Source organism: Micromonas commoda, chromosome 11 (genome assembly GCF_000090985.2).
Source record: "Micromonas commoda chromosome 11, complete sequence".
NCBI classification, from domain to species: domain Eukaryota; kingdom Viridiplantae; phylum Chlorophyta; class Mamiellophyceae; order Mamiellales; family Mamiellaceae; genus Micromonas; species Micromonas commoda.
In genome coordinates this window covers 901,672-928,467 of record NC_013048.1, presented here as the reverse complement: position 1 = coordinate 928,467, position 26,796 = coordinate 901,672, and the positions used below count along the sequence as shown (strand labels likewise).

The following is a 26,796-nucleotide window of genomic DNA, read 5'->3' as shown; positions in this document are numbered from 1 at the left end:
GACTGGCAACCACTGGCACCCACGCGGGTGCCCTTTGGAGTTGGCCGACGATCACCCGCCGCGGCGCATCTCGGGCGTTCGGCACGTGAGCTCGAGTCACCGCGTTCGGTCGTTCGGGCACCGCGACACACACGCGCTCGCGCACGCTCGAGACGGGCGCGCGTTCGTCGGGAGGAAGGCGCCGCGCGCTGAGCTCGAGCCCCGCGGTCGACTCGTTTATTATCCTCTCATTAGCCAGAGCTCCTATAGCCAGCTCAAGCGCCTTAGCGTCGACTTCGTGAGGGAGGGGTGAACATCGCGATGCAGGCCGTGGTCGCGCCGAGCCTCGCGGCGTCCCCGTCGGGATCCGCGACGCGCGCCGCCCGGCGGCACGTCGCGGCGAGGGCCGGCGCCCGAGCCCCCGCGGGGAACACCGCGGCGGGCGCACCCACGCGTCGCCCGTGCCGCTCGGGATCCCGTCTCGAGCGCGTCGCGCTCCGCCCGGGCCGGCGCTTCGCGAGCGCGCCCGTCTCCCCGCGAGTCGGTACCAACGCGCTCGGCGGATCCTTCGACGACGCCGACCCGGCGGCGTCGTCGTCGTCGTCGTCGTCCGCCGCGGTCGCCAAGTCGGAGGAGCAGGTGGGTAACGTGGCCGAGGTGGCTGCGTGGGTCGGCGCCGCCGTCGCGTTCGGGCTGGGCGTCGGCGCCGTCATGGGCGCGGAGAAGGCGGAGGAGTTCTTCGCGGGGTACCTTCTGGAGCAGTCCCTGAGCGTCGACAACCTCTTCGTCTTCGTCCTGGTGTTTGATTACTTCAAAGTTCCGCTGGCGTCGCAGCCGAGGGTGCTCAACTACGGCATCTGGGGCGCCATGGTGATGCGCGCGGCGATGATCATCGCCGGGTACGAGGCGGTGACCAACTTCAAGCCCATCTTACTCGTGTTCGCCGGGGTGCTCATCTTCAGCTCGTACAAGCTCATCGCCGAAGGGGAGGAGGAGGAGGAGGAGGACATGTCCGAGAACGCAATCGTCAAGTTTTGCTCCAACTTACTCCCGGTGAGCAAAGATTACGACGGGGAAAACTTCTTCACGACGGAGAACGGCGCGAAGATCGCGACGCCCCTGCTGCTGTGCCTGTGCGTCATCGAACTCTCCGACGTGGTGTTCGCGGTGGACTCCATCCCCGCCGTCTTCGGCATCACGGAGGACCCGTTCATCGTCTACTCGTCGAACATCTTCGCCATCATGGGACTCCGAAGCCTCTTCGCCTTTGTCGCCACGATGGTCGCGGAGCTGGAGTACCTGCAGACGGCGGTCGCGGCGGTCCTGGGTTTCGTCGGGTGTAAGATGGTCGTGGAGTTTGGCGGCGTGGAGATTCCCACGGAGGCGTCCCTGGCGGTGGTCGTCGGCATGCTCGGCGCCGGAGTCGCGCTCTCCCTCGCCAAGAAGGACGACGGCGAAACAGACGACAAAGACGTCGACAAAGCCGCGTGAGCGCGAGAGTCTCTCGACGAAGAAACGCGGCCGACGTGTTCTCACCGGAGACTCGTCCTATTCTTTCACCACTACTTGTTAATCCTAACACACACAACTGCTTGCTAAACCCTCGATGGTTAAGTCTCATCACGCCAAAACCCTTCGAACGTCATTAGAGACCAAAGCGAGCGCGACGACGAAAGCGAGGGCGCGAAAGCGTAGACGTCGCGGCGCCCCCGATGTCGCGAGCCCCGGCGTCGGATCCGTCGCCCCCTTCCCGCCCACCCGCGCCCTCCCCCCGTCAGTGCCGTTACCTCCCGCCCCGGTGATCATGACGACGTACCCGCCCGGTCCGTCGTCGCTGACCAGGAGCCGACCGCACGCGTCGAATCGAACGTCAACCGGCCGCAACCCGTTCGCCCACCGAGCGCCTTCGCCTTTACCGTTCTTCATGACGTCGATGGGCGTGACGTCCGCGACGTTCCCGCCTTCCACGTCCCCCGCGGACGTCATGGGCACGCGGACCACCTTGTGTCCCGTCGGCGGCGATCGGTTCCACGACCCGTGATACCCGACGAACGCGTCGCCGTCCATATTCGCCGGCAACGCCGTTTTATTGTTTTGCCCGCTCGGACATCGCGTCAACGCGCTCTCGTGTGAATAGAAAGCCAGGCCCAACGGCGCGCTGTGCGCCTGCATCGCCACGCGGGGCGGCACGGTGTTGGCCCTGCACCACGCGTCGGTGTGGACGCCGTCGTTCACGAAACTCGGCCACGCCCACACCGTCCCTTTCGCCGCGCCGACGCCGGGGCCCGCCAAGTCCGTCCCGAACTGGGTCCAGCAGTAGGGGTACCCCCAGTGTTTACCCACGTCGTCCTCGCGAAACGCGTTGAGCTCCTCCGCCGGGTGTTCGTCGTGGATGTCCCCGCCGAGGTCCGCGCGGTGTAAGTTATCCGCGCCGTTCTCCACCCCCCACAGCACGCCGCGCTTGTCAAACGCCAAACCGACCTCGTTGCGCAAGCCGTCGGCGAAGAGCTCGCCGTCGTTTTGAAAGTCGAACCCGCCGACGGGCACGGCATTATCTGTGTTAGTTGTTAACGCGAACCGCCTTATCCGCGACCGGTGGCTGTCCGCGTCGACGTTGCTGTACGATCCCACGCTGACGTAGAGTTTGCCGTTCGCGTCGAACGCGAGGGTTCGAGTGGTGTGACCTCCGGGCGCGCCGCCGCGGCCGTCGGCGTTCATGTCTCGGACGACCACCTCCTTTACGGAGTCCGGCGATGTCGTGCGCTGACCGGCGCGGTAAGGCCACCTCCACACGGTGGTGTCCGAGGATGCGTACACGTAGCCGCCGTGGACCTGTCGCTTTCGGTGTTAAGTTTTACGAGGAAAAGTTACGTCACCGGGAGATTATGCGAGCGTACCGCGAGGCCGTGGTTGACGCCGGGCTGCGTCGCGATGACGCTGGTGGCGTCTGCGCGTCCGTCGCCGTCGTCGTCGTGCAGGGCGACGATCCGACCCCTTCCCCGCTCCAGCACGAGGACGCACCCCGAGCCGTGGACCGGCCAGATCCCGCGCGGTTTGTCCAGCCCGGACGCGAACACGTGCGCGCAGAGGCCGTCCTCCAAGAGCGCGTCCTCCAGCGCCCACTCGGCGTACGCGCACGTGTCGTTCGACGCCGCGCCGCCGACGCCCGCGACGGCGCACAGGAGAACGAACGCGGCGGTGAACGAACAGCGCGGCGCGGCCATCTCCGGGAGTCGTGGTGTGATGACGAACCACGGGACCTGACGTTATCACGCACGCAGTGTTAAATCAACCGAACACAGTCGGGGGCGCCGGGGCGGACGGGAACGAAGGATGGCGGACCTCCGGGGCGTCGCGTGCGTCGCGTGCGGCTCCGAGACGTTCGAGGAGACCGACGCGGGGTTCTACGTGTGCGCGCGATGCGGCACCCAGTCGCAGGACGTTCGTAAGGACGTGGACGACGAGGACGCCGCGCTGAGCATGGGCCTCGTCGGCCGGGGCGCGAGGAGCCGGCGGGTGCGCGACCCAACGCGCGCTCGGCTCGGCGCCGACGGCCGCGTGATCCAGCGCGGGGGGGATGCGCCGAAGACCGCGGACGACGTCGCGCGGGAGAGGCGCGCGGAGGCCGACGCCATCGCCGCGCGCGTGCGCGCGTACGAGGAGGGCCTGCGTCGCATCGCCGACGCGGTGTGCCAGACGCTCGTGCGCGTTCACGGCGCGGACCCTGCGATCCGGGCGACCGCCGCGAACGTCTGGCGCGGGTACGTCGCCGCGTGCGGCATCCTCGGCAAGGATTTCGGAGACCCGGCGACGTACACCAACCCGGCGAGGCGCTTCGGGAAGCGGGACGGACGAGGGCCCACGTGGATCAACGGCGAACGGATTGCGACGGGGATCGCGACGGCGACGGCGGTGTCTTCGACGACGGCGAAAGGCGCAGCCGACGACGACGACGACGACGACGACGACGACGACGACGCGAACGAGGACTCCGACCGACCGGAGTCGTCGTCGTCGTCATCCGAGGACGACGACGACGACGAGGAGAAGAAGGACGACCACAAAAACGCAAACGACGCGGACGGGAGTCGATCCCGCGACGTCGAGCCCACCCCCGGGAAGCCCCTGACGCTCCGCCGGCTCGTCTCCCGACACCTGCCCCGCCGCTTACCCCTCGCCGTGGCGTACCTCGCGTGCGTCCTGCGCCGTGAGCCCTTGCACCCGGCGGACTTCACCCGATGGGCGCTCGAGGGCGATTTACCTTTCATGGCGCACGCCGCCGACGTCGCCAAAGACCTGAGACGCGCCGGCGCTGACCCGTCCCCGTGGCCGAACGCGCTCACGACGCCGCGAGCGACGCCGCTTCCCGATAAGATCGCGTCCTGCGCGCACGACGTGGCGTGCACGTTGAACATCGAGCTGCCCCCGTGCAACGCGCTCGGACTTTGCGCGAGATTCGCATCGGAGCTGGGTTTGAACGAAGACGTCGCCGACGCGTGCGTGCGATTGCTCGCGGCGCACGAGAGCGACGGCTTACGCGCGCACGGGCGAACACGGACGCGAGGTTGTTCGGCGCGCCTTCGAGGTGTGGCGCGTTCGCGGCTGGTATCGGCGCCGCCCCACGTTCACGCCATGGCGTACGTGGTGGCGGCGATTAATCTTCTTCACGGGCTGGACGGGCGAGCAAAGGGGGGGGACGTCGACGCGGACGACGCGCCGGGTTGGCGGGGCCGTCGCACGGAGGCGAGGCGCGCGGGGCGAAACGCGACGCCGGTGACGAGGCGGGGGCGACGGAGTGTACCCGCGAACGGGAGTTTGCCCGCGAACGGTCCAGCCGCTGTGGAGCGAAAACTAACGATCGACCCGCCGCGCGGCGGGTGGATCGCGTGGGCCGAGCGGACGATGCGCGAGGGCGCCAGCGCGCCGCGCCTCCCCGTGCGGGTCGCCGAGGCGGCATCGCGGACGCCGGCGGCGGACGACGACGACGGAGCTTCTGGAGCTTCTGGAGCTTCTGGAGCTTCTGGAGCTTCTGGAGCTTCTGGAGCTTCTGGAGCCTCTCACCGCGAGAGCGTCGACGCGTTTCTGGAGTATTGCAAGTCGCACGCGCTGCGCGGCTTGGAGGACGGGCTTCCCGAGGCGCACAGGCGGACGGTGGACGCGCTCTGGCGGATACACGACGCGCGAGGAGGCGCCGACGTCACCTCCGACGACGGACGGCCGCTCGTTCCGCCGCAGCCGACGGCGGAGCTCGCGCCGGGCGGTGACTCACCGGGCGGTGACTCACCGGGCGCCGCCGGCCGCGTCGACCTGGACGCGTCGTCTCGGAGGATCGGCCCCATCGCCGCGCACCTCGCGCGCCGCGTCTCCACCCGCCCGTCGACCCGCGCCGCGAGGGCGTCCGCCGCGAAGCTGCTGACTTTGGTCCCGGCGGCCGGCACGGGGTTCGATCCGGCAACCTCCGATCCGGAGTTTAACCAACCAACCAACAAACAAACCGAGGCGTACGTCGCGGTGGTTCGCGCGTGCGCCGGGCACGCGTGGGCGGATCCGCGGGCGCTGCACGAGTGCGCGCGGGACGTGGACGCGGGGTTCGTCGCGTACCTACAACGAAGGGGTCACGCGGGGAAAGGGAAAGGGCTGGGGAAAGAAGGGACGGAGACTTGGCGAAAAGGGACGGGGAGCGACGAAGACAAAGACGCGGGGGGGGTGGACGAATACGCGTGTGACGTCGAGGGATTGGAGCGTAGGTTCCTTCGAGCCGTGGAGGTTCCCGAATTTCCGGAGCCGGCTGAAGGAGGCGTGAAGGAGGACGTGCCGGACGAGAAGACGAAGACGAAGAGGAGGAGGAGCTCGGCGGCGGCGATCATGCCGCCGCCGCCGCCGAGGCTGCCGGCGGCGGCGATCGCGCCGACGACGACGGCGAGAAAGAGGGCGGCGAAGAAAAAGCGGCCGGCTCGCGTGGATGGATTCTGACCCTTTGGGACGCCTCGGCCGTTTGTGTTTTGGAAACGTTCGTTCGTGTTTTTTTGGAAACGTTCGTTCGTGTTTTTTTGGAAACGTCCTTCGTCTCGTCATCACTCGCCGTCTCGCTCCTCCCCGACGGGCGCCTCGCGAAGGAACCCCGCGCGGTTCAGAGGCGCCACCCTGAACGAGATTTTCCCCAGCACGTTTTTCTCCGGCAGGTACCCCCACACGTGGCCGTCGTTCGACCCGCCCCGGTTGTCCCCCAACACCAGGAACGACCCGGCGGGTACGCGCCGCAGCGATAAATCGTACCGTCCAAACTTGCACGCGTCGCAGGTACCTCCGTCGTGCGTTTCGTCCGACGTTGGGCCGTTTCGTCCGACGCCCACGGGCGTCCCCGTCGGATAAGACGCCTCCCGTCGCCCGTTTCGGAACAAGACGCCGTCCACCACCTCCACCTCGTCCCCGCCCACCGCGACGATCCTCTTGACGAAGTACTCCCCGGAACGAAGCGGCGTGCCGTTTCGTGTCGCGATCTCGCGCAGCGCGGGCGGGGGCTCGAACAGCACGACGTCCCCGACGCCGAACCCGCCTACCGTACCTCGGTTAATTGACGTACCGTCCGAACTCTCGGCTCGGCTCACGGGAGGACGTCTACGGTCCACGAGCATGAGATCGCCGCGACGCACCCCGGGCGCCATCGACTCGGACGGGATCGACGTCAGCGACACGAGGTCGTTGGAACACATAAACGCGACTGAGAGCCAAAACGCGCCCGCGCCCGCCGCGACACGCGACGCCCACGCGAGCTCGTCTCGAACGGACCTGAGCTCCGCTACCTCCACGCCAACCTCGCTGACGCCCCACGGCGTCCACGTCGGGTTCCTCACCGTCGCGCACAGCTCCCAGCTGGTCGAGTCGGTGGGGGCGTGGGACGTCCCGGGTTCGAATCCGAGCGGGGACGATGTGTGTGATGAGACTTGCTCGACGTCCACCTCCTCGCCGGTCACGCCGTCTCGGAGGAACAGCCGAACGATCTCGTACCTCTGCCCGGCGTACAAACCGAGCGGCTTGAAGGTGCATCCCGCGACGGCGACGCCGCCCACCTTCACGACCGCCGGCGCGCGCCACGCGTCCCTCGCGCTCTGCGACGCGCTCCGCGCGAACCGGCGGCGGAGCCCGGTTAGAAGGTTGGCCCACCGCGCCGGACCTTTGGGACCGACCGGGGCGGGGATCCGGTTGGGGGTAAAATCGCACAGGAGTCGCCCGTGCCCGCCGCCGAGCATCGCGCTCGGGACGACTCGCGTCGCGTCGCGCGGGGCTCCCGCGGCGAGGATCAGGGGGAGGACATCGCCCGCGGCGCTGGACGTCGACGCGTACTCCGCGGCGGTCCATCCGAACGCGTTGATGAGGTTTGGGTCCGCGCCAAAGTCGTCCAGGAGTACCTTGACGACGTCATCGTGGCCGAACTGCGACGCCCACATCAGGGGCGTGGACCCGTTCACGTCCCGTTCGTCCACGAGCGGCCGACTCCTCGGCGATGACTCCTCCTCGTCGCGAAGGAGGAGCTGGCGGACGCGGGCGACGTCGCCCCAACGCGCCGCGCGGTGCAGAGGAGGCGAGCCCCGCATGAGCGTCGTCTCCAGGTCCGACGTGAACATATCGGGCCGTCTGACGACGCCGGCGACATCGTCCGACGACGCGGGCGCGTCCGCCTCGGCTTCCTCGGTGCGAACGGCGCGCGATGCGACCGCGCGCGGCGACGGTCGTCGCGCGCTCGCGCGAACCGGCGCGAACCGAAGCCCCGCCTCCCCGGGGCCCGCGCAGACGCGCATGGACAGATGGTGTCGACGCGAGACTATTATCCGCTTCTCGTCGTCAGTCCTCCTCACTTCATGCTCCGCGCGGTGCCGGTGCTCGCGATCGGCGGCGCGGGGCGCGACCGCCCCGCGGAGACCGACGATGCGCTGCCGAGGTCGAGGCCGCCGGGGTCCACTCGCCGATCGCGCGCCGAGAGATCCAAGGCGTTCGTCATCCTGCCCGCGTCGACCGACGCCGACGAATCCGTCTGGACCGAGTCCGAGCGAGGGGCGGTGTTGGTGGGCACGCGCAAGGCTCGGCGCGCGCGGCAGCGATCGCACGACAGGTGGAGGCGCGTGATGTCCGTCTCGGGAGTTACGGGCACGTCGCCCGAGGACGTCCAGGCGCGCATCGTGGAGGCGCTCGCGGCCATCGAGCACGAGCGCGGTCGGCTCGACACCGCGCTGCGCCACATCGAGCGCGGCTGCAAGTCGGACGTGGCCGTCGACGAGGTGAAGCGGCTGAAGAAGCTCAAGCTTCGGTGCAAGGACGACGCCGCGCGGCTGCGCAAAGCCGCGTCCATGGCCGCGGAGGCGAGGACGCTCGGGGAGGGATCCTTCGGCCGCGTCTTCCTCGGACGCGACGTCGACACCGGCGAGGACGTCGCCGTCAAGGTTGAGGACTCGGCCGCGGTGGACGAGGAGCTCGTGTGCGAGTCCCTCAGCTGGGACGAGGAGCTTCCGAGGAGCACCGTCCACGACGAAACGCACGACGACGAGCACGGGGATCGAACCCGGGACGTCACGTGTGCCCCGAAGACGCCGCTGACGAGGGAACACGACGCGCTGCGACGCGTCACCGGGGTAGGCTTTCCCCGAGTTAGATTCTTCGGCACGCAGCGCCGCGGGCTTCTGGGGTCCGACGCCCCGTGCCGTGTGCTCGTCATGGACCTGCTCGGTCCGTCGCTGGAGGACATGTCGTGGCGGTGCGCCGCGGGGGGGCCGTTGTCCAGAACAACGTGCCTGATGGTGTGCGATCAGGCGCTGACGCTGATCCACAAGACGCACAAAGCCGGGTACGTGCACGGGGACGTCAAGCCCGATAACTTACTCCTGGGCGCGGTGGGCGTTAAGGGTGGGGCGAGGACGGTGCACCTGGTGGACTTTGGGCTCGCGGTGCCGGGACCGAAGGAGGGCGAGTTGGACGACGACGAGGTTTTAGACGGCGACACAGCTGGCGGCGAGGCCCCCGGGGCCGGTGACTCGCCACCCGGCGACTCGTTAACCGGCGACTCGTTAACCATCGCGTCGTCGCCGCCGCTCGCGCCCGGGAGCGGGTTCACCCAAGGAACTCCGACGTACTCGAGCGTCCGCGCGGACGCCGGAGGCGCGGCGACGTACGCCGACGACCTGGAGAGTCTCGCGTGGACGTGCGCGTACCTCAGAGCCGGAACCTCGTGTTGGACGCCGGCGATCGATCGATCGCGCGTGGAAGCCGTGCTCGCGTGCAAGGCGACCGCGACGGAGGCGGACGTGGCGACGGACCCGATCGACGCGGCTTGGATCTGGGCGTTGATCGCGCACGCGCGGTCGCTGCGGTTCGGGCAGAGGTTCGACCTGGGGTACTGCCGGGACGTAATCGATAAAGCGTTCGCGGCGGAGACTGGCGGGGCGCCGATGGCGGAGACGCCGTTCGATTGGGAGGAGGCGGGCGTCGTCGTGGGGTAGCGCTGGCGAACGGTGCGGTCGCGTCGGTCGGTTTGAGTGTCGGGAGGGCGAGAGATCGTCGTTTCGATTTGATGTATTCGCCGTCCCCGTTGGGCTGGGAGGCGTTCAGATTGGTCGTTACAACCGGATGCTATCCGTCAAGTTGTTGTACATGTTGTCGATGGTACACTCTAATGTCCATGTCGTTGGTCCTACACTATCTTAATGTTTCTGTGTGACGTGTCGTCGATGATGTTGCTACAGGCGAGGCGTGTACAGTGTCGAAGCCGACGAAGGTTTCATCTTCGGAATAGCAAGAGGTTTTTTTCTTTCCGTGTTCCACGTCGATTGGTGGCGCCACGTTCAGTTTACTCGAATTCACCCTGCTCGAGCCTCTTGCGTTCCTTCTTCGTCAGTTTCTTGTTGCCGCCGGTGAGGGCGAACTCCTCGCGAGCGATGCGCTCCTCTTTCTTGGCCTCCTGTCGTGTCGCGAGCAAATCAGGAACGCGGGTCAGCGGGTGACGATGAATGAAGAAACACGAAACGGGGCGCGACTCGGAAAACGACGGTTTGGGTGCGGCGTCGGCTCTGAAACGTCGGGGGGTTTACGAACCTTGGCCGCCTTGCGCGCCGCCTTCTTCTCCTGTTTCTCCCTCTCGATGGCCGCCATGATCTCGATCTGGGTCGGCGGCCTCTTCTCGCGCTTCTGCGCCTTTCCCCTGTTGAGGATACCGTGGCCGAACTCGACGCCGTGCTGCGGGAAAACGGAGCGAAGTTGGGGGGGGGTTGCGGTGCGTCAGCTTTGCGGAAATGACGGGTTGCCGTGGGACGGTCGAAACGCGGGGCGAAGCGCGCGATGCGACGGTCGAGACCGGGTCGAACCGGCCTTAATCGATCGTGTAGGGCGTGGGTAAGAGGAAACGGGATCGAGCGCTCACCTGGTGCGTGAGCTTAGCCTGTGGATGGTGGTGGGTTGGGGAGGGATCGGAAGGGATTGGAAGTACACGTCAGCTTTAGATAATTTCAATCCATCCCCCGAAAAGGGCAACGGGAAGAAGCGCGCACGGGGGCGCGCGAGCGATCGGGTCGGGCGAGAGAGGGCGGATCTGATGCATCGAATAGTGAATCGATCGGATATGGGGTTCGCCGGGTCGACGTACCTCGTAGGCGTTCAGCAGCTGGCCGCGGTTCATGAGCTCGTGGACCGCCAGAAACTCCTCGGGGTCCTCGATGCCCGCGTCGAGGTGGAAGGTGGAGTCCTTGGGGAGAATCTCCTGGGCGGCGACGTCGGTGCTCATCTGGCTTGTAGTAGTTGTTGGGGGTTGTAGAAGGTGGGGGTTGTGCGACTACGTGGTCGACGGATGCAAAAGGGGTGAGCTTACGGGTGAACGTAGGCTCGGGTTGCGTTGTGAGTAATGGCATCGGCAGGGCCTTTCCGTCGCAACACGAAGCGGCAGACTTGGATATTTTCAAAGCTTTTTTCTAACTGCGCGCCATACGTTTCACGAAAAAATCGAGTTCGAATCGAAAAAACCCGCTCGAGATGACGAGGACGATGGCGTGATTTGTGTACTTTCTCGCCCCTTTCGCGAGATCACGGGGCGTTCAACGGGACGTTTAAACCGTGTTTCCTGGATTCCGCACCGCCGAATCGAAAAACCCGCGCGAATCTAGGTGACGTGGAATCGACGGTTGAAAGGGATCCATCATTGCGCCATCACGGGAACATCTGTCTGGCTGGATCATCCACCGCACACGGCGCCGGAGCCACGACGGTCGCCGCGAGCGATGCGCGTGTCGAAGGCGCCGTCGATGACGCGAACCACCGCCGACGTCGCGCGTTCCAGCGGGTCGAGAGGGGCGCCGAGGGCGCGAGCGAGTCCGGGCGTCGCGTTGGTTCCGTTGGTTCCGTCGATCAAACGGTTCGTTACATCGTTTCCTATCGCTACACCGTTCTACACCTAGGTTGGTGGTACAAAAAATCATCAGTCGCTGGTTCTACACTAAGTCTACCGTGGTCTACACCGTGTCGAAGCCGACGAAGCCGGGTAACGTGAGAAGTCAATCTTGGCGTGAGGGTGATGGCCCGCCGCGACCCAATCAACGAGTCGCGGCGCGTCTTGGGTGAGACGCGTCGGGCACATCTACTCATCCAACTCGAGCCTCTTGCGTTCCTTCTTCGTCATCTTCTTGTTGCCGCCGGTGAGGGCGAACTCCTCGCGAGCGAGGCGCTCCTCCTTCTTGGCCTCCTGTCGTGTCGTCGGCGGTGGGGCGGGGCGGGGTGCGGTCAGTGGATTCCGCGTCGCAGAGGCGGAAAAAAAAGTAATCTTTTCAGTGCGGGACGCGACGATCGGGGGAACGGGCGGGTCCGGGAACCGTCGGGTTGCTCACCTTGGCCGCCTTGCGCGCCGCCTTCTTCTCCTGTTTCTCCCTCTCCTGGGCCGCCAAGATCTCGATCTGGGTCGGCGGCCTCTTCTCGCGCTTCTGCGCCTTTCCCTTGTTGAGGATACCGTGGCCGAACTCGACGCCGTGCTGCGGGGAAAAACGGGAGAAAAAGCGGAAAGGGTGTGTCAGATGGCGATCGGAAGGGGATAAGCCAAGCGTCGTGCGACCGACGCGCGGGGGCATCGGGGGCGAAAACGGGCGGGGACGAGATGGAATTGAACGGGAGTGCGCACCTGGTGGGTCATCTTCGCCTCGTAGGCGTTGAGGAGCTGGCCGCGGCCGAGGAGCTCGTGGACCACCATGTACTCCTCGGGGTCCTCGATGCCCGCGTCGAGGTGGAAGGTGGAGTCCTGGGGGAGGGACTCGTGGGCGATGACGTCGACGGCACTCATCTGGCTTGTAGTAGTTGTTGGGGGTTGTAGAAGGTGGGGGTTGTGCGACTACGTGGTCGACGGATGCAAAAGGGGTGAGCTTACGGGGTGCGTAGGCTCGGGGTTGGCAAGTAAAAGTGATGCGCTTCGCGGAGTTTCCTCGCTTTTCACGGCCACAAAAGTCCGATTCCCTAACTGCGCGCCATACGATTCCGTCAAATCCCAAAAGCGTGAGTCATTTTTTGTGGTTTTTCGAGCTGACGTGTGTTCGATGATTTTCATTGGACTCCACGGCCGCGGGATCTTGGATAGCAAACCAGCTCGCGCGGAAAACCAGTCATACGTGGCACGGAGGATCGAAACAGCCTCTACGTCGATTCACCCTGGATCTTATGCCGCATAAAACTCGAAACGGAGATGGATTGGAAAAAGTTATCATATTCGTGAGCTGGAAATGGGGCCCATATCCAAAACGCCTTTTTTTGGCCAAAAGTAACCTGTGAAAGGGCCCACAAATTCAACACGCCCCGTGCCGCTTTCGCCGCTTCGGCTTGGTTTGAAACTCTCGCCCCCACCACTCCAGTCACCGGCTGGTATTCAACCTGTAGTTGTGGAAGGAAGTGCCCACCCACGGCTCCTCAGACTCGGCGGCGCGTCAACACCACCGTCGCCCGCGGGTCTGCCCGGCTCGGGACCGCCCGACTGACACGCACACGGCGAATGACGATCGAGGTCTCCACCCCGTCGCCCGCGGGCACGCCCCCGAAGCCCCCGCAGCGCGAGTCATCATCGTCCTCGAAAAAGCTCATCAAAGATCAGCTCGCGCTCGTGGACGTCAAGACCGCGGACGGCGGCACCCGCAAGGAGGTCCGCCCCTTACGATTTCTTTCCGTCCCCTCCTCCCCTTTTTCGATGCGAGGATTCCAACCCGCACGTTCGATGCGACTTGTGACGCGACGGATCCGCCTCGCGCGGCTCACGCGAGCGCGCCGCCCGCCGGAGAGACGCGTGGCGGCTCCCGCCCCTCTTCCTTCCGAAAAGCCCGCGTTTTGCTCTCATCTCGCCCCCTGACCGCGATCCTCCCCCTCTCTCCTCTCGATCAACAGATCGCACGGTTCGAGGATGACCTCACGTTCGATAAGGGTTTCTTCCTCACCATCCGCGCGATCCAACTCCTGAAGTCTAACTCCCAGGGCCGACCGATCCTCGTCGGCGTCGCGGGGCCATCGGGCGCGGGCAAATCGGTCTTCTGCCAAAAGATCCAGGAGTTCATGCCCGGCGTCTGCGTCCTCACGATGGACATGTACAACGACGCGAGCATGCTCGTGGAGGGCAACTTCGACGATCCGCGCCTGACCGATTACGAAACCTTGAACCGAAACCTCGAGGACCTGAAGGCGGGCAAGACGGTGGAGGTGCCAATCTACGATTTCAAGCAGTCGAAGCGGGTGGGATACCGAACGCAGGAGTGCCCGCCGTCAAACGTGATCATCATCGAGGGGATCTACGCCCTCAGCGATAAGCTCAGGCCGCTGCAGGACCTGCGTGTGAGCATCAGCGGTGGCGTGCACTTCGATCTCGTCAAGCGCGTCATGCGCGACATCGACCGAAGCGGACAGGAGCCCGAGGACATCATCCACCAAATCTCCGAGACTGTGTACCCGATGTACAAGGCTTTCATCGAGCCCGACCTGCGAAGCGCGCACCTGCGCGTGGTGAACAGTTTCAACCCGTTTGCGGGGTTCCAGGTTCGTGCCCGTGCGCCCGTTTACTCGCGTTTCGCGTTCGCATTTCCCCCCGAAACACTTATCATGTTTGCCCGACCGAGGGGAGCGCGTTTGATGGTCGGTGAATGCCAATTTACTGCGTTATCTTCAGTACCACGGGGGGAGTCACGGACCCGGGGGTAACAGCCCGGTCCGCCCCTCGTATGACGACAACAAACCGTAGGAGACCATCCGCGTTCCCCTTGGGACGGCTCGAGCCCATCGGGTCGTTCGTCGCACAATCGCCGCCCGCGCCCAATCTCTGACGCCTACCCGCCGCGAATCAACTCAACCTCGAAATCAATCGCAGGACCCCACGTATATCCTCAAATCCACGAAAGTCGTGCAGGAGGATGACGTCCGCGCGGTGCTTTCCGACGACTACACCTCCGTCGCCGAGCAGGAGACCACCGACATCTACCTCCTACCCCCGAACGAGGACCCCGAGACGTGCACGTCGTGGCTTCGCATGCGCAACCGCAACGGGCGATACACGCTGATGTTCGAAGAGACTGTGTGCGACGGGGACGTGATGATCTCGCCCCGGATCAAGTTCGAGGTGGGCGTTCGCATCTTGGGCGGGCTCATGGCCTTGGGGTACGAGGTTGGCGCCATCATGAAGCGCCGGAGTAGGTCGTACAGCGACGAGATGCTCGAGGTGAAGATCGACTGGATCGAGGGTTTGGACAGGTCGTTCACGCAGATCCAGGGTAAGGTTCGCGCGGCGGTGGAGGAGGCGGGAACCAAGCTGGGCCTCGACGGGACCTACGTGCCCCACAGCTACATCGAGCAGGTGCAGCTCGAGGAGATGACCGAGGAACTGCGCAACCTGACCGAGGAGATGAAGGACAAATTCGTGATGGCGGCGAACAGGAGCTCGATGGACATCCCGCACCTCGAGCGATCAAACTCGGGATTCGGCCTGGGTTCCATTCGCAGCAGGCAGGAGCGCGCCGCGAAGCAAGAGAGCGTGACGCGACTGCAGGACGCCGTGCGCAAGCGCCGGTCGGAACGCGGTAACGGTAACGGTAACGGCGACCAGTGGGGCAGCCAGGATCAGGTCTTCGCCGACGCCGCCGCCGTGCTCAACTCGCCGAGGCCGCCGTCGTCGCAGGGGCGTCGACGCCCGCCCGTCGCGACACCGAAAACCCAAGCCCGGCTCTCGTCCGGCGCGCTGGGCGCCAACGGCACCGAACGCCTCCCCTTCAACAACGGCGGCGAACGCGCCCCCTTCAACGGCGACTCCGCGGCGAACGGGAGGGACGGGGGCGACGACTCCAACGAGCACTCGGGCGGGAGCGATCAGGATGCGTCGGGCGGATACGGCTTCGCCGCCATGGCGCGCGCGACGTCGCCGTCGCCGTACCGACCGGAGGCTGTCGTCGGCGGCGTCGGGGTGTTCGAGCCCCTGCACGTGGCGGCGCTCGAGTCGCGCGTGCACATGCTCTCGCAGCGCGTGGACGACATAGCGCAGGCGCACCTGCGAAGCGTGTCCGCGATGGGATCGCCGTCGATGGGCGATCAGGGCGCGGCGCAGCTGCAGGCGCAGGCGGCGACGATCAACTCGCTGATGCAGTCGCAGATGATGCTCACCGCGAAGATCGACGCGCTCGCGAACTCGGTGAAGATGAACGAGTCGGAGGGGAGGATGAGGATGTACCTCGCGGCGGCGGGTGGCGCGGCGGCGGCGATGCTGGCTCTGCGGCTGTTCGACTCGCAGCGGTGAGCCAAAATGGTCAAATTAACCGGTAAGTTTACCGGGAATAGGGTCCCACATGTGTATACAAAACGTAGCTGATTGTTTCGTCGCATCTCTAAATCACGATTGCGTATCCCGACTGCTGGCAAACTGGTCGCGAGCTGCTTGACTTCGAGCCAACCAGACGGACCACGTCGACGACGGCTTTATCCAGCGACGAGTAAAAAGGACTCCGCGTTCCGTCCCCGGCCATTCTGAACGTCGCGACTCTCGCACGATGTCCGCCGCTCTCACTTTCTCCGCCGGTGTCGTTGGCACGCGCGTTGCCGCCAAGGCGCCCGTCGCGCGCCGCCAGGTCGTCGCGGCCACTCCCGCGCACGCCGCGCAGGAGCTCCTCGGAACCGTCGTCTCCACCACGCCCAAGACCGCGACGGTGCTCGTGTCCAGGAAGGTGCCCCATCCCAGGTACCACAAGCTCATCAACAAGAGCAAGAAGTTCGCCGTGCACGATGAGGAGAACACGGCCAAGGTTGGCGACGTCGTGTACATCAAGCAGTGCCGCCCGATGAGCAAGAGCAAGAAGTTCACCCTCGGCGAGGTCGTCACCGCCAAGTAAGATTCTTTTCTTACTTAGCGGGGAGAAAACGGAACGGAGGGGGGGGCGGGGGACGGCCGGTGACGCGAATGCGAGGCTCACGGGTGAGCGCGCGTGCGCCGGATAGTTCCCTCGCTACATAGTTGTGAAGATGTGCCGGTGTCAACGGTGGTTGGTGTGTGCGCGACGGCGTCGACGCGCGCATTCCGCGCCAGACCTGGAACCCAATCCCTAAACCCTACCGGATAAGGGGCTCGGACTGGGTCACAGCTGGCTACGTTTACGCAACGCGGGGGTGGAAGACTACTAGAGTCTTGGGGTCGCGGCGCGCGTCGGGTGACGGAACCCGACCGTCGACGCGGCCGATTCTTTGCGTAGAAAGCGAATGGCATTAACACAGGAGGGGGCGCGGATCGTAGCCGCGTCGTCCTCCCGCTCGCGAGTGGAGACGAGTCTCCCTTGTAAAAAATTGGAGACTCTCATTCACAATCATCATCTCATCTCCCGTCGAAGCCCTTCCCTGTCAACAAACACATCGAGTCTATCAGTTGTGTCGCACGAACGACCGCGTTTCGGTCAGGAACGTGGACATGTTCCGCCTGAACCGCCTCTTGTTCGCCCTGTCCACCCTGTCGGTGAGACCGTTCCCCGTAGTGAGCTCTCGAAGCGCCCCGACGACCCTCGCCTGCGCACCCGCGTCACCCTCCAGCTTGGCCAGCAGCTCCCCCGCGACGCCCTCGAACGCCGCGCGCTCGACGAGCATCAGCGGGAGCAGCGCGTCGGCGGCGGCGTCCACCAGGTCCATGCCGGCGTCCTCGAAGATCATCCGCGACAGCGTCGTGCGCATGAGCCGCGCGAGGATGGTACCTTGTCCCGAGGATGCCGACAAAAAGTTGTGATCGCCGAGTCCCGCGCGTCCGTCGACTGAGGCGTGGTGCTGGAAGGAGCCCATGGCGCCCGCGGCGGCGAGGGACTCGCGCGCCACCTCCACGTCCGCGTGCTTCAGCCCAAACTCCAGCGTTCCCATGAGCGAGTTGAACATGTCGGGCGGCAGCGCGGCAACCTTGGCGGGATACGCCTCCAGCATGTGCGCGAGGAGCGCGAAATACTGGTGGCACAGCTTGGGAAACGTGAGGAGCTCGTCGGTGATGAGCGGGATGACCGTGTTCAGCCCGATGAAGACCACCTGCGCGACGTCCACCTTGGCGAGCGCCTCGCCGCTCGTGGCCACCCCCGCGCCGCCGCGGACCCGACCCTCCGAAGCCGCCGCGCCGGCGGCGGCGGCGGCGAGGACGGACCCGCGGTGCGAATCCCCTCGCGCGGTTTCCTCATCCTCGACGTCGTTGTCCGAGTTGGTGACGTGCGTGAGCATGCGTAGCATGGCCTTGACCTCCTTGTAGCACTCCTTGACGCGTTCCGCGCGAAGCGACCGCGAGCCACCTTCCGTGGCGCCGATCTTACCCCGTCCGCTCGCTCGGTACTCCTCCACCACCCGCAGGCAGTGGCGGCACAGCACCCCCGCGTGCGCGGGACCCAGGAAACACGCCTGGTTCGCCACCAACTCCTCGGTGAGCTTCAGTATCAGCTTGCTCACCTGAGCGCTGTGCGCCCCGGCGCGTTGCACCGCCAGGAGCGCCTCGAACGATTGCGAAAAGAAGGAAAACACCGACGCCTGCGATCGCGCGATAGTCGCGCGAACCGACCCCCGCAGCGCCTGGATCACCGCGATGGCTCTCGACTCCCCCGCGGGATGCTTCATGTCCCCCGGCGCCGCCGCGACGGCGCTGAGGACCTGCCCGACGGGAGTCAGGACCCGCGCGATGTACTCCTGCGACTGCGCCTCGTCGTTCAGGCCCTCCGCGGCGCGACCCAACGCTTCGCTCAGGCCGAGGTGAATCTCCGGGGGAAAGTGGAGCGTCTGATGCCCGGGAACGGCGCCGGCGACGGCGGCGGAGTGCGCCAACGCGACGGACTCCGCGTCCATGACCTGCTTCCACGCGGGGAGGTTGACGCACGTGCGGCACAGCGCGCGCCGGCGGGTGAGCGCGGGGAGTAAGGTCGACGCCGCCGCCTTTTGCACCCCCGTCTCCCCCGGCCACGCCGTCAGGCACACGAAAGCCGCCCGCAACAGCGCGTCCAACACGTTCGCGCCTCCTCCAGCCTCGGAGAAGGCGGCGGGCTTCGCCTTGTTCGCGCCTCTGTACACCCTTCCTTCACCGCCGCCGCCCAGCGCGTTGTGCGCGAAGATCGCCGCGTGAAGAGACCCCCCGGTGTCCTCCGACATCAGGTACGTGTCCGTCCATCTGGCGGATCCCCACGTCAGCGTCTCCAACAGCCGCGGCGACAGCGCCCTTCGCGCGTTCTCGTCCAGGCACAGGCACGTCAACTGCACGTACTCGCCCGCGAGCGCGTCCACGGGACACTCGCGCTCCTCGTGCGTCGCCCGGGCGCGGCACTCCGCGAGCGAATCCGGCGGCAGCGGGATCTCCCCGTCGAACGCGTCGGCGAGGACGTGCGGTACGAGCCGCGCCAGCCACCACAGCTCCTCCAGCGCCGTCGTCGGGTCGGCGCCGTTAGCCGTCGTCGCGGCGAGCGCGCGCTTCTTCGCGTCGAGAGCTTGGCGCAGCAGCGGCAGCGTGGCGTCGGGCGCGGCGCGCGCGATCGGGGCGATGAGGGAGAGTCTCTCGTCTAGCGCCGCGGCGCCCGCCTTGCCTTCTTCTTCCTGCCCGTCGTCGTCGTCGTACGCCGACTCGGCGACGGCGGCGAGACCGCCGTGAAGGTACGCCTGGAACACCGCCGCCGCGCCGTTCGCGAGCTCGGGCGGGCACCCGAACTGACCGACTCGCCCGATCAACGATCCCCACGCGTCCAGAAGCATCCGGAGACTTTCTTCCATGGCGCCGCCCTCGTGTTCCCCCCGGAGCGCGCCCGCGGCGATGAGCGCCAGCGTGAGCTCCCCGAGCATCCCCAGCGCGTTCTGATCATTCGAGCCCGGGTCCGCCGCGTCGTTCGTGGACCCACCCGGCATGGCGCCCAGCGGGGTGACGAAATCCTCCACCGGGTGAACCTCCGCGAGCGAGCACAACGCTCTCGCTCCGTCCTCGAGGTTTTCCTCCCCCGTCGCCGATCCCGCCGCGGCGAGCGCGACGGCCGCGTTCGCCGGCAAGAGCACCGCGCGGAGCGCCCGTACGCAGGCCGCGAAGTGCCGCCGCCGCGTCTCCCCTCCCGGTTCCTCCCTCGCGCTCGGGAACACGTCCCCGCTGAGGGCGCAGAGGCTCGCGACGACGCCCCTCGCGGCGCCTGCGAGCGCGTCAACCTTCGGGTTTCCTCCCGATCCCGATGCGCCGTGTGATGAAGCCCCGTCCGCCCGGGCGCACGATGCGTGGGCGGCGGTGTTGAGGCGGAAGAGCCAGTCCATCGCGCCCGGCGCCAGGAGCGTCTCCCTCCACCCAACGCCCGGGGTGATGCGTACGGCGTCCGCGGCTTCGCCGTCGCGGTCGTTTCCCGCCGGTCGAAGGTGTCCCTCGGGTTGGATGAAGCCGAATGGGCCGCCGGCGGCTCCGTCCCTCGTGAAGTCCCACGCGAGCGCGGCGGACATGAGCCTCAACGACGCGACGCACACGTTATCGTCCGTGGCGTTGAGCGCCGCGCCGCTCTCCGCGACGGATCGCGCGATCTGCGATCCGTGCGCGAACAGCCCCGCGAGAAACTCGGTCTCGAGGGACGCGCGGCACCTCTCGTGGAATTCCCACGGGAGCTGCATCGCGGAGGCGGTGGTTGGGGAGAACTCGGAGATGACCGCGGCGAAGAGCTGGAGGCCGATGCGCCGCGCGGCCGCGGTGGATGCCTGCGTCACCGCGGCCTCGGCCTCCGACAGCATCGCGCCGCGGTCCACGCCGTCGTCGAGCCACGCGCGCTTGAGGATCACCGCGAGGGTGCTCATGAGCTGCGAGGCGACCACCGGCGCGGGCGGCGGGGTGCGATGGAGCAGGGCGCCGAGGCAGAACTGCCGGAGGCCGCTGCGCTCCTGCGGCGGGAGCGCGGTCCAGTCGCGCAGGGCGGCGTCGCGCAGGGTCGACGCCGCCTGGAACTGCGCCTCGGTCACCTGCGAGTGCTCGAGGATGTGGCGGCACGCGGGCAGGGCGTGGGGCGATCGCCTGAACTCGAGGAGGGTCGCCTCCGCGTTGGCGCGGAGCGAGGGGAGGGCGAGGCCCTGCGCGGCCTGCTCCACGGCGGTCATCGCGCCCTGCATGTCCATCGCGATCGCCCGAGATCCGATCCTCCGCCTCGACCCACGGCGCCTCTACCAACCAATGGCCGTAATCGCGAAGACCTCCACCAGATATTGTCGGAGGTGAAAAGTCCCCGTCACAGACGAAGGGTCCCTTTCCACGTGGAGGGAGGATGCATTTTCGTAACTGATTACCAGTACGGGTCAGAATTTCTTTATTCATTTTCCACCCGATTTCTCCGCGAGGCAAGTGCCCACACTGGTATACACAGGTTCGCCGAAATATTCATTTTTATTGCGCGATGTTTGTTGTTATGGCATTTTCAGACGATGGCGCCCAACGAGACGGTGGGGTGCCGCCTGGTCAACGGGCGGTGGCTCCACCTGCACGTAACAGCCGACCCTACATTTGAATCACTCCCTTTACTCGTGGGATACGATACGGGCATCATCCACCAACTCGATGTTGACCCATGTGTTCCCTGGGAGATTAAGAAACCGGAGGGCCCGCTCGACGTGATTGACTGCGAGGGGATGTCGGTGATGCCGGGCATGATCGACAGTCACGTCCACGTGACCGCGTCCAGCGCGGACCTTCGCAAGCCCGCGTTTATGACCCCGAGCCTGCTCTACGCCCGTTCCGTTCCCATCCTGGAAGGAATGCTCATGCGGGGCTTCACGACAGTTCGAGACTGTGGCGGAGCTGATCACGGTTTGGCAGCAGCGACGGAGGAGGGAACCCTCAGAGGGCCGAGGATCATTTACTGCGGAAAGGCGCTGTCGCAAACCGGAGGGCACGGCGACTTTCGAGCGGCAGCCGAGAATCAGCTCCCTTTCGGTTCGTGTCGTTGCTGCAATTTTACGATTGGGCGAGTGTGCGACGGCGTCACCGCTTGCCGCGAAGCCGTGCGCGACGAGGTCAGGAAAGGGTGCTCGCACATCAAGATAATGGCCTCCGGGGGGGTGGCATCCCCGACGGACAGGTTGGAGAACCTGCAATTTTCAGAAGAAGAACTGAGGGCTATCGTCGAAGAGGCGAACAACGCTAAAATATATTGCGCCGCCCACGCGTACACTGACGAAGCCATAGAGCGTGCTGTGCGATGTGGAGTCCGATCCATCGAGCACGGGAACTTTGCAAAGGGGAAGACTCTCCAGATGATGCACGATAAAGATGTCTTCTTAGTCCCCACGCTGATCACGTACGATCGACTGACAAAGGAAGGCGTGGCGGGGGGTATGCCTCAGGAGCTTGTCGACAAGGTTGGCAATTTAGTGGAGGAGGGGCAGAGAACAGTAAAGCAAGCGATTGACCATAACGTGCGTGTGTGTTACGGAAGCGACCTGCTCGGAGACATGCACAAGTGGCAGGCGCACGGAATCGACCTGCACCTGCGAGCTGGAGTGAGCAACTCGGATTTGCTCAAGTCGCTCGTGCGCTATCCCAATTACATGATCTGGGGGTATGACATCGGTAGCACTGATGCGCAGATTCCGCCAGATTGCGGGACCTACCCTACAACCTACCTCGGTTGCAGGGCGGACCTGCTGGTGGTCAAAGGCGACGTTACCAAGGACCCGAGGCTGTTGATGGACCCCGAAAACATCAAGGTGATCATCAAGAAAGGAAAGATCGTGAAGAATGAGCTCGGATTCAAGAATCAGGAACAGGCCGACAGTTCCGCACCGGATGGGAAGGATCAGACCATAGAGGCAAAAAGCGGTCAGTCCAAGCGCGCGAGGCGATAGCGTCGATCAATCGAATACACACAACCCGATCAATCGAACCCGAGTCGATGACTCGAGCTAAAATCAGCACGCCGCGCTCCTCACCCCGGGACTATCCATCGGCAGCAGGAACACCGTCGCCGTGCCGCTCGCGTCCCCTTCCGTCCACGCCACATCCGTCTCGTTCCAGCCCGTCCACCCAGCGTCTACCACCGTCCGCCTCGCCGCCTCGGCTTCCGTCCCGTCCGCCGCGACGATGGCCGCCGTCTTGCCCCTCAGCGCGCGAACAAAGTCTCCATCCGCGGGCTCCTCCGGCACGTCCGCGCCCCCCAGCCGCCGCGTCAGCTTCACGCGGAGCTGCTCCAGCAGCTTGTGCCAACCCGTGCTCTTCGCGCACGAGTCCGCGCCGTCGCCTCCTCCCGCGCGAGCCATGTACACGTCGACGTTGGGAATCTCAAACGGGTTCATCATCGCCAAAGTCCCGCAGGTGACCCTCAGCCCGCGCCGGCGCATCCCCCTGCACACGCGCCTCGAGGGCGTGCCGGGTTCGTTGTCCCTCGGCAAGGACACCTCCACGCGCCCGGCGACGGACGCCGCGCACGCCGCGAGATCCCCGTGCAGGGTGTTCATCTCGATCACGGATTTGTTCGCGGCGAGGACGCCCAGCCTGGCCAGCTCGTCCACCACCGCGAGCGGCGGACGGTGTTGGACCGTCGCGACGGGCTCGAACGACGCGGAGGCACCCGCGCACCGCGCGCCCAACCGCCTCGCCTTCTCCTCGTCCACCTCCGACGGAGGTCCCCCGTCGCGAACGATCCCCCCGCCAGCTGTGTCGTCCACCTCGTCCTCCTCCTCCTCGCCGCCTTCCCGCCGCAACCGAGCGCCGCTCGCCGTGGAACGCACTTTAATCGCCTCCCCCCCCGCGCACGCCGCGTCCCTCAGCGCCGCCCGCGTCGTCGCGTTCGAGCCGTACCACTCCGAATCCCACCGCGTCGGTGCCGCGGGCGCGTCGCCGACTCTCTTATACCCCTGCGGGTACCGAGCGATTGACGCCAGCTCGGCGCCTGAAAAAAAAAACACGTCAGTCTAATTGCCCGTACAAAAATTAAAATAAACTCACCGGTCGCGTAGTACGCGCTCGGCCCGAGCTCGCACTCGCCGTCCGCCCACGCCTGGACGTACATGTCGATCGCGATCTTGCGGCTCGATTCCGTGCCAAAGTCCTGGTCCCGCCGAATGTTGTTCGTCGGGTCGGTACCCCGGCCGCGGGTGACGCGGACGGCGTCGGGGAACCTGTTAAAAAAAAACCACGTCAATCTAATTGTCCATACAAAGAATAAAATAAACTCACCGCGACGCGAGAAAGTCCTGGAGCGCGGGAGCGTCTGTGAGGACGTGCACGACGACCTTTATAGGAGCGGGTTTGTCGGCACCTTCGAACCACGACTCGTCGAAGCCGTTGAGACCGTTTTCGTCGTCGTTCATGGCGTCGATGAGACGTCGCACGGCGTTCGTGGGCGTGAGGTAGCCGGATTTAAAACCTTGGTCCGGCGCCTTGTTTTTGATGTGCCACTGCGCGGTGAACTCGGCGCAGGGCGGGTGCGCCCACGTCTCGTCGACGCACGCGTCCGTGGCGCGTGTGTCATCGGGGAAGCACGACGCCGCCTCCGGGTACCCGCTCCTCGCCTTGAGGACGTACATGCGCCGCGCGAACGCCGTGTCGGAACGCGCCAGTTCGCGCCAGAATTTGAGCGAAACGTCGGGTCGAAGCGAAAGCGCCATCGCGCACGTCCTGCACCAGTGGCTCCGCTCGCGGTTCTCCAAAAACTCTCGCACCACGTCCGGGCCCTGCTTGTACGCGTGTATCTCCGACGACCAGGCCGCGGGTTCCGTCCAGAAGCTTCTGGAAAATTCCCGCATTTCGCGCCGGGTCTCGTCGAAGATTGGCACCCGCAGCGAGTTGGCGACGATTCTCACTCGCCGCCGCGTTTTCAACGCGTGCATCAAGCACGCGTTGCACCCGTCGCACTCCCACACGTCCCTCGTGCCCACCGCGCACGACCCAAACGCACGCGCCGCTGAACACTCCTCGCCGCTCTCCATCCCGACGCGCTGGCACGCGCCCACCTCGGTGCAGTTCCCCCCCGTCCCGGCGCACGCGGCGACGTCGTCCCAGTTGAACTCCTCGAGGTCGAACGCGGCTTCGTCTTGGTCCATGAACCACGTCCGTTTCCTCGCCTCCATCGCCGCCGCCCGAGCAGGAGACCACCGCACGTCGAGCCCGTCGACGACGGAGTCGTCCCCGGGCGGGAGGTACGCTCGGAAGTAGTCGAGCCAGTTCCACTCGCTCGAGTCGTTGTCAAAGTACACCACGAATCCGGACGCCATGCCCCACAGGATCCATCCCGCGGCGGCTGGGGCCATGTGCCCGAAGCCGTACGTGCGCCACGCGTTCTGAACGACGAGGATCCTGGCGCCGGGGGACACCGTCGGATCCCCGTCCGTCACGCGCCTGTGGTACCTGGCGTACTCGAGGTACCGCGCGGCAAAGTCGGGGCACTGGGACACGGCGGCGTCGCACCCGCACGACGCGAGCGCGCGATCGAAGTATCGCCGCTCTCGCGGGGAGGCATCGAGGGCGGCGTGCGTTTGGGACGCGCGCGTGAGCTTCTGGTAGTTCGCCGGCCAGTCGCCCGCGGCGCATCCCGCGGCGACGTGCGCGGGCGGCCGGCCGCTCCCGGCGCGACGCTCCTCCTCCCCAGACGATGCCTCCCCCAACGAAGCGTCGTCGTCGTCGTCGTCGTCCCGTGCGTCGCGGTCGGCGGGCGGACCCGGGCGAGACGCCGGCGCGCTCGGCGGGGGACGCGGAGGCGGCGGCGAAGGCGACGACGTCGGCACCGGGGCTCTCGCGACGTTCACCGACGGCGACCCGTCCGCCAACGCCGGGCGGGACGTGCCCGATCCCGACGTGACGCGCGCCCCGTCCGCCGTCGGCACCGCGTCGTACGGCGTCGTTAACCGCGGGAACGAGGCGCCGTCCATCGCGGACCACGCCGCGAACACGGCCATCGGGACCATCGCCGCGAGCACGAAGCGCGTCGCGCGATGCGGGGACCGGCCCCCCCCCATCTCGAACCAGCCCGCGCGCACCCACAGTGAATCAGGGTCGGACCGATCGATCCGCCGTCGTATCATCTCGGTCGCGCCGGCGTCCGATCGATCCAAAGGCGGGAAGGGGAACGAGAGACCCGGCGCGCGCCGGGCTCGTCTTACATTGACAACGTCGCGTCTCGACATTACAAACACCGCGTCACGCACGCACGCGGCCCCTAACACGAACCCACCGCCACAAACAAACCTCCCACAAACGAACTCGTCATCCGGCGATTGAACTCGTCATCCGCGAAAAGTCTCGCGCTCGTCGAACGATCGCGTCGCCCCGAGGATTTACGTCGGATATATCGAAGGGTTCCCCTTTACTTCTTCTTGGCGACGACGGGAGTCGCGGACCTCGCCGCCTCGGCCTCCGCCTGCGCGCGCACCGCCGCGAGGGTACCGAACTTCTCCTTGGGCGAGTGGCCCGTCTTCTTGGTGCCCCCCTCCAGGGTGTACGCCTCCATGGACGCGTTGGACGAGCGCTGGGGCTTGCCGTTCTCGCGGCCGATGCCCATGCCGGACGCCTGGGAGGGGATGGTGATGGCGAACGCGGAGCGCGCGGTGGCCATCGCGGCGGCGGTGAGGCCGACGAGGGCGACGCGGCGGCCCTCCGCGGGGGACGCCGACGCGACGACGGCGCGGCGAGCCTGAGCCTTGGCGACGGGCGCCTTGGCGACGACGCGGGTCTGAACGAGGGACTGGGACATGGCGGACATCCTTTGTTTTTGTCTGGTGAGTCGCGAGGACATTTGGGGGACGTGGTCAGTTGAAGGTTTGCTCGAGCGGCTCGGCGCATTCGCGGGGGGAGATTGGATTGGATTCCTCGTTGTTGAAATCCGGACGGGCTCGGGCGGGGTTCGATCGCGACGGTCGCGCGCGCGGGAACACGCGGCGATCGTCCGTCGCGCGGAGACGCGGGACGATCGCCGGTGGATCGCGCGCGACGGGGACCTCGAGGTGAGGCGCGCGGACGGATCGGCTCCGACCGCGGCGCGCGCGGCGTCGATGATCTCTCTCCGCCCCGATCCCCGTCAGAAAACGACAACTGTTAACCCTCTCCGGGCCATCGGACGGCCGCCCCGCGCGGCGGAAACGCGCGGGCGGGGCGTCGGGGGCGATCGAAGTTCGAAGGCGTGATGAGGACGGACGCACCTTACGACGGAGTTGTTGTTTCGAGTGCGGTAATGGCGTCGCACGCGCGCCGTCTCGGCGCTTATCAGGCGGATTTCCGAGCCAGGTTAGCCGATCCGCTCTGCTTTCGGCCAATCACAACTCTGCATTTTTTCGAGCGGATCTTCCCTCAGTGCTTCCCGCTGCCCATTTCCATCGTACGAGGTCTATTTACGTTTTGGAGCG

The 26,796-nt window shown here is 66.0% G+C and overlaps 12 protein-coding genes across 12 annotated transcripts; 6 read left to right on the top strand and 6 right to left on the bottom strand.

The window, feature by feature from the left end:
* Positions 1 to 636: 636 nt before the first annotated feature.
* On the top strand, positions 637 to 1,425 carry MICPUN_69613 (hypothetical protein; the record flags this gene model as incomplete). Its single annotated transcript, XM_002505272.1, has 1 exon — positions 637 to 1,425. A coding segment is annotated over one exon (789 nt), but the record flags the coding sequence as incomplete, so codon positions are not given.
* Positions 1,426 to 1,596: 171 nt separating this feature from the next.
* On the bottom strand, positions 1,597 to 3,203 carry MICPUN_62713 (predicted protein; the record flags this gene model as incomplete). Its single annotated transcript, XM_002504979.1, has 2 exons — positions 1,597 to 2,811; positions 2,877 to 3,203. The coding sequence occupies 2 exons, from the start codon at positions 3,201 to 3,203 to the stop codon at positions 1,600 to 1,602; spliced, it is 1,539 nt and encodes a 512-aa protein (XP_002505025.1). The 3' UTR covers positions 1,597 to 1,599.
* Positions 3,204 to 3,312: 109 nt separating this feature from the next.
* On the top strand, positions 3,313 to 5,952 carry MICPUN_62712 (predicted protein; the record flags this gene model as incomplete). The annotated part of the gene is made up of 1 exon (XM_002505271.1): positions 3,313 to 5,952. The coding sequence occupies one exon, from the start codon at positions 3,313 to 3,315 to the stop codon at positions 5,950 to 5,952; it is 2,640 nt and encodes an 879-aa protein (XP_002505317.1).
* Positions 5,953 to 6,050: 98 nt separating this feature from the next.
* MICPUN_62711 (predicted protein) lies at positions 6,051 to 7,604 on the bottom strand (the record flags this gene model as incomplete). The annotated part of the gene is made up of 1 exon (XM_002504978.1): positions 6,051 to 7,604. One exon carries the CDS (start codon positions 7,602 to 7,604, stop codon positions 6,054 to 6,056), a length of 1,551 nt encoding a protein of 516 aa, XP_002505024.1. The 3' UTR covers positions 6,051 to 6,053.
* Positions 7,605 to 7,784: 180 nt separating this feature from the next.
* On the top strand, positions 7,785 to 9,470 carry MICPUN_62710 (predicted protein; the record flags this gene model as incomplete). The annotated part of the gene is made up of 1 exon (XM_002505270.1): positions 7,785 to 9,470. The coding sequence occupies one exon, from the start codon at positions 7,785 to 7,787 to the stop codon at positions 9,468 to 9,470; it is 1,686 nt and encodes a 561-aa protein (XP_002505316.1).
* A 55-nt stretch (positions 9,471 to 9,525) lies between these two features.
* On the bottom strand, positions 9,526 to 10,856 carry MICPUN_62709 (predicted protein). Its single transcript, XM_002504977.1, has 4 exons — positions 10,610 to 10,856; positions 10,388 to 10,405; positions 10,063 to 10,203; positions 9,526 to 9,928 (listed from the first exon to the last, which is right to left on the bottom strand). Exons 1-4 carry the CDS (start codon positions 10,745 to 10,747, stop codon positions 9,818 to 9,820), a joined length of 408 nt encoding a protein of 135 aa, XP_002505023.1. The 5' UTR covers positions 10,748 to 10,856; the 3' UTR covers positions 9,526 to 9,817.
* A 501-nt stretch (positions 10,857 to 11,357) lies between these two features.
* Positions 11,358 to 12,393, bottom strand: MICPUN_109200 (predicted protein). Its single transcript, XM_002504976.1, has 3 exons — positions 12,128 to 12,393; positions 11,841 to 11,981; positions 11,358 to 11,698 (listed from the first exon to the last, which is right to left on the bottom strand). The coding sequence occupies exons 1-3, from the start codon at positions 12,284 to 12,286 to the stop codon at positions 11,594 to 11,596; spliced, it is 405 nt and encodes a 134-aa protein (XP_002505022.1). The 5' UTR covers positions 12,287 to 12,393; the 3' UTR covers positions 11,358 to 11,593.
* Positions 12,394 to 12,985: 592 nt separating this feature from the next.
* Positions 12,986 to 15,757, top strand: MICPUN_62707 (predicted protein; the record flags this gene model as incomplete). Its single annotated transcript, XM_002505269.1, has 3 exons — positions 12,986 to 13,132; positions 13,372 to 14,013; positions 14,342 to 15,757. The coding sequence occupies 3 exons, from the start codon at positions 12,986 to 12,988 to the stop codon at positions 15,755 to 15,757; spliced, it is 2,205 nt and encodes a 734-aa protein (XP_002505315.1).
* Positions 15,758 to 16,001: 244 nt separating this feature from the next.
* On the top strand, positions 16,002 to 16,812 carry MICPUN_109199 (predicted protein). Its single transcript, XM_002505268.1, has one exon. It carries the CDS (start codon positions 16,008 to 16,010, stop codon positions 16,344 to 16,346), a length of 339 nt encoding a protein of 112 aa, XP_002505314.1. The 5' UTR covers positions 16,002 to 16,007; the 3' UTR covers positions 16,347 to 16,812.
* A 54-nt stretch (positions 16,813 to 16,866) lies between these two features.
* Positions 16,867 to 20,565, bottom strand: MICPUN_103198 (predicted protein; the record flags this gene model as incomplete). Its single annotated transcript, XM_002504975.1, has 1 exon — positions 16,867 to 20,565. The coding sequence occupies one exon, from the start codon at positions 20,563 to 20,565 to the stop codon at positions 16,870 to 16,872; it is 3,696 nt and encodes a 1,231-aa protein (XP_002505021.1). The 3' UTR covers positions 16,867 to 16,869.
* A 507-nt stretch (positions 20,566 to 21,072) lies between these two features.
* Positions 21,073 to 21,964, top strand: MICPUN_75663 (predicted protein; the record flags this gene model as incomplete). Its single annotated transcript, XM_002505267.1, has 1 exon — positions 21,073 to 21,964. A coding segment is annotated over one exon (892 nt), but the record flags the coding sequence as incomplete, so codon positions are not given.
* A 3,830-nt stretch (positions 21,965 to 25,794) lies between these two features.
* MICPUN_106287 (predicted protein) lies at positions 25,795 to 26,617 on the bottom strand (the record flags this gene model as incomplete). The annotated part of the gene is made up of 2 exons (XM_002504974.1): positions 25,795 to 26,169; positions 26,593 to 26,617. Coding segments are annotated over 2 exons (399 nt in total), but the record flags the coding sequence as incomplete, so codon positions are not given.
* Between the last annotated feature and the right edge of the window lie 179 nt (positions 26,618 to 26,796).

Coding starts and splice junctions, on each gene's coding strand:
- MICPUN_109200 (XM_002504976.1), bottom strand. CDS start 12,286: ATGAGTGCCGTCGACGTCATCGCCCACGAGTCCCTCCCCCAGGACTCC. Junction 11,982..12,127: donor AGGCGAAGATGACCCACCAG/GTGCGCACTCCC, acceptor TTTTCCCCGCAG/CACGGCGTCGAGTTCGGCCA. Junction 11,699..11,840: donor CGGCGCGCAAGGCGGCCAAG/GTGAGCAACCCG, acceptor ACGACACGACAG/GAGGCCAAGAAGGAGGAGCG.
- MICPUN_62709 (XM_002504977.1), bottom strand. CDS start 10,747: ATGAGCACCGACGTCGCCGCCCAGGAGATTCTCCCCAAGGACTCCACC. Junction 9,929..10,062: donor CGGCGCGCAAGGCGGCCAAG/GTTCGTAAACCC, acceptor GCGACACGACAG/GAGGCCAAGAAAGAGGAGCG.
- MICPUN_109199 (XM_002505268.1), top strand. CDS start 16,008: ATGTCCGCCGCTCTCACTTTCTCCGCCGGTGTCGTTGGCACGCGCGTT.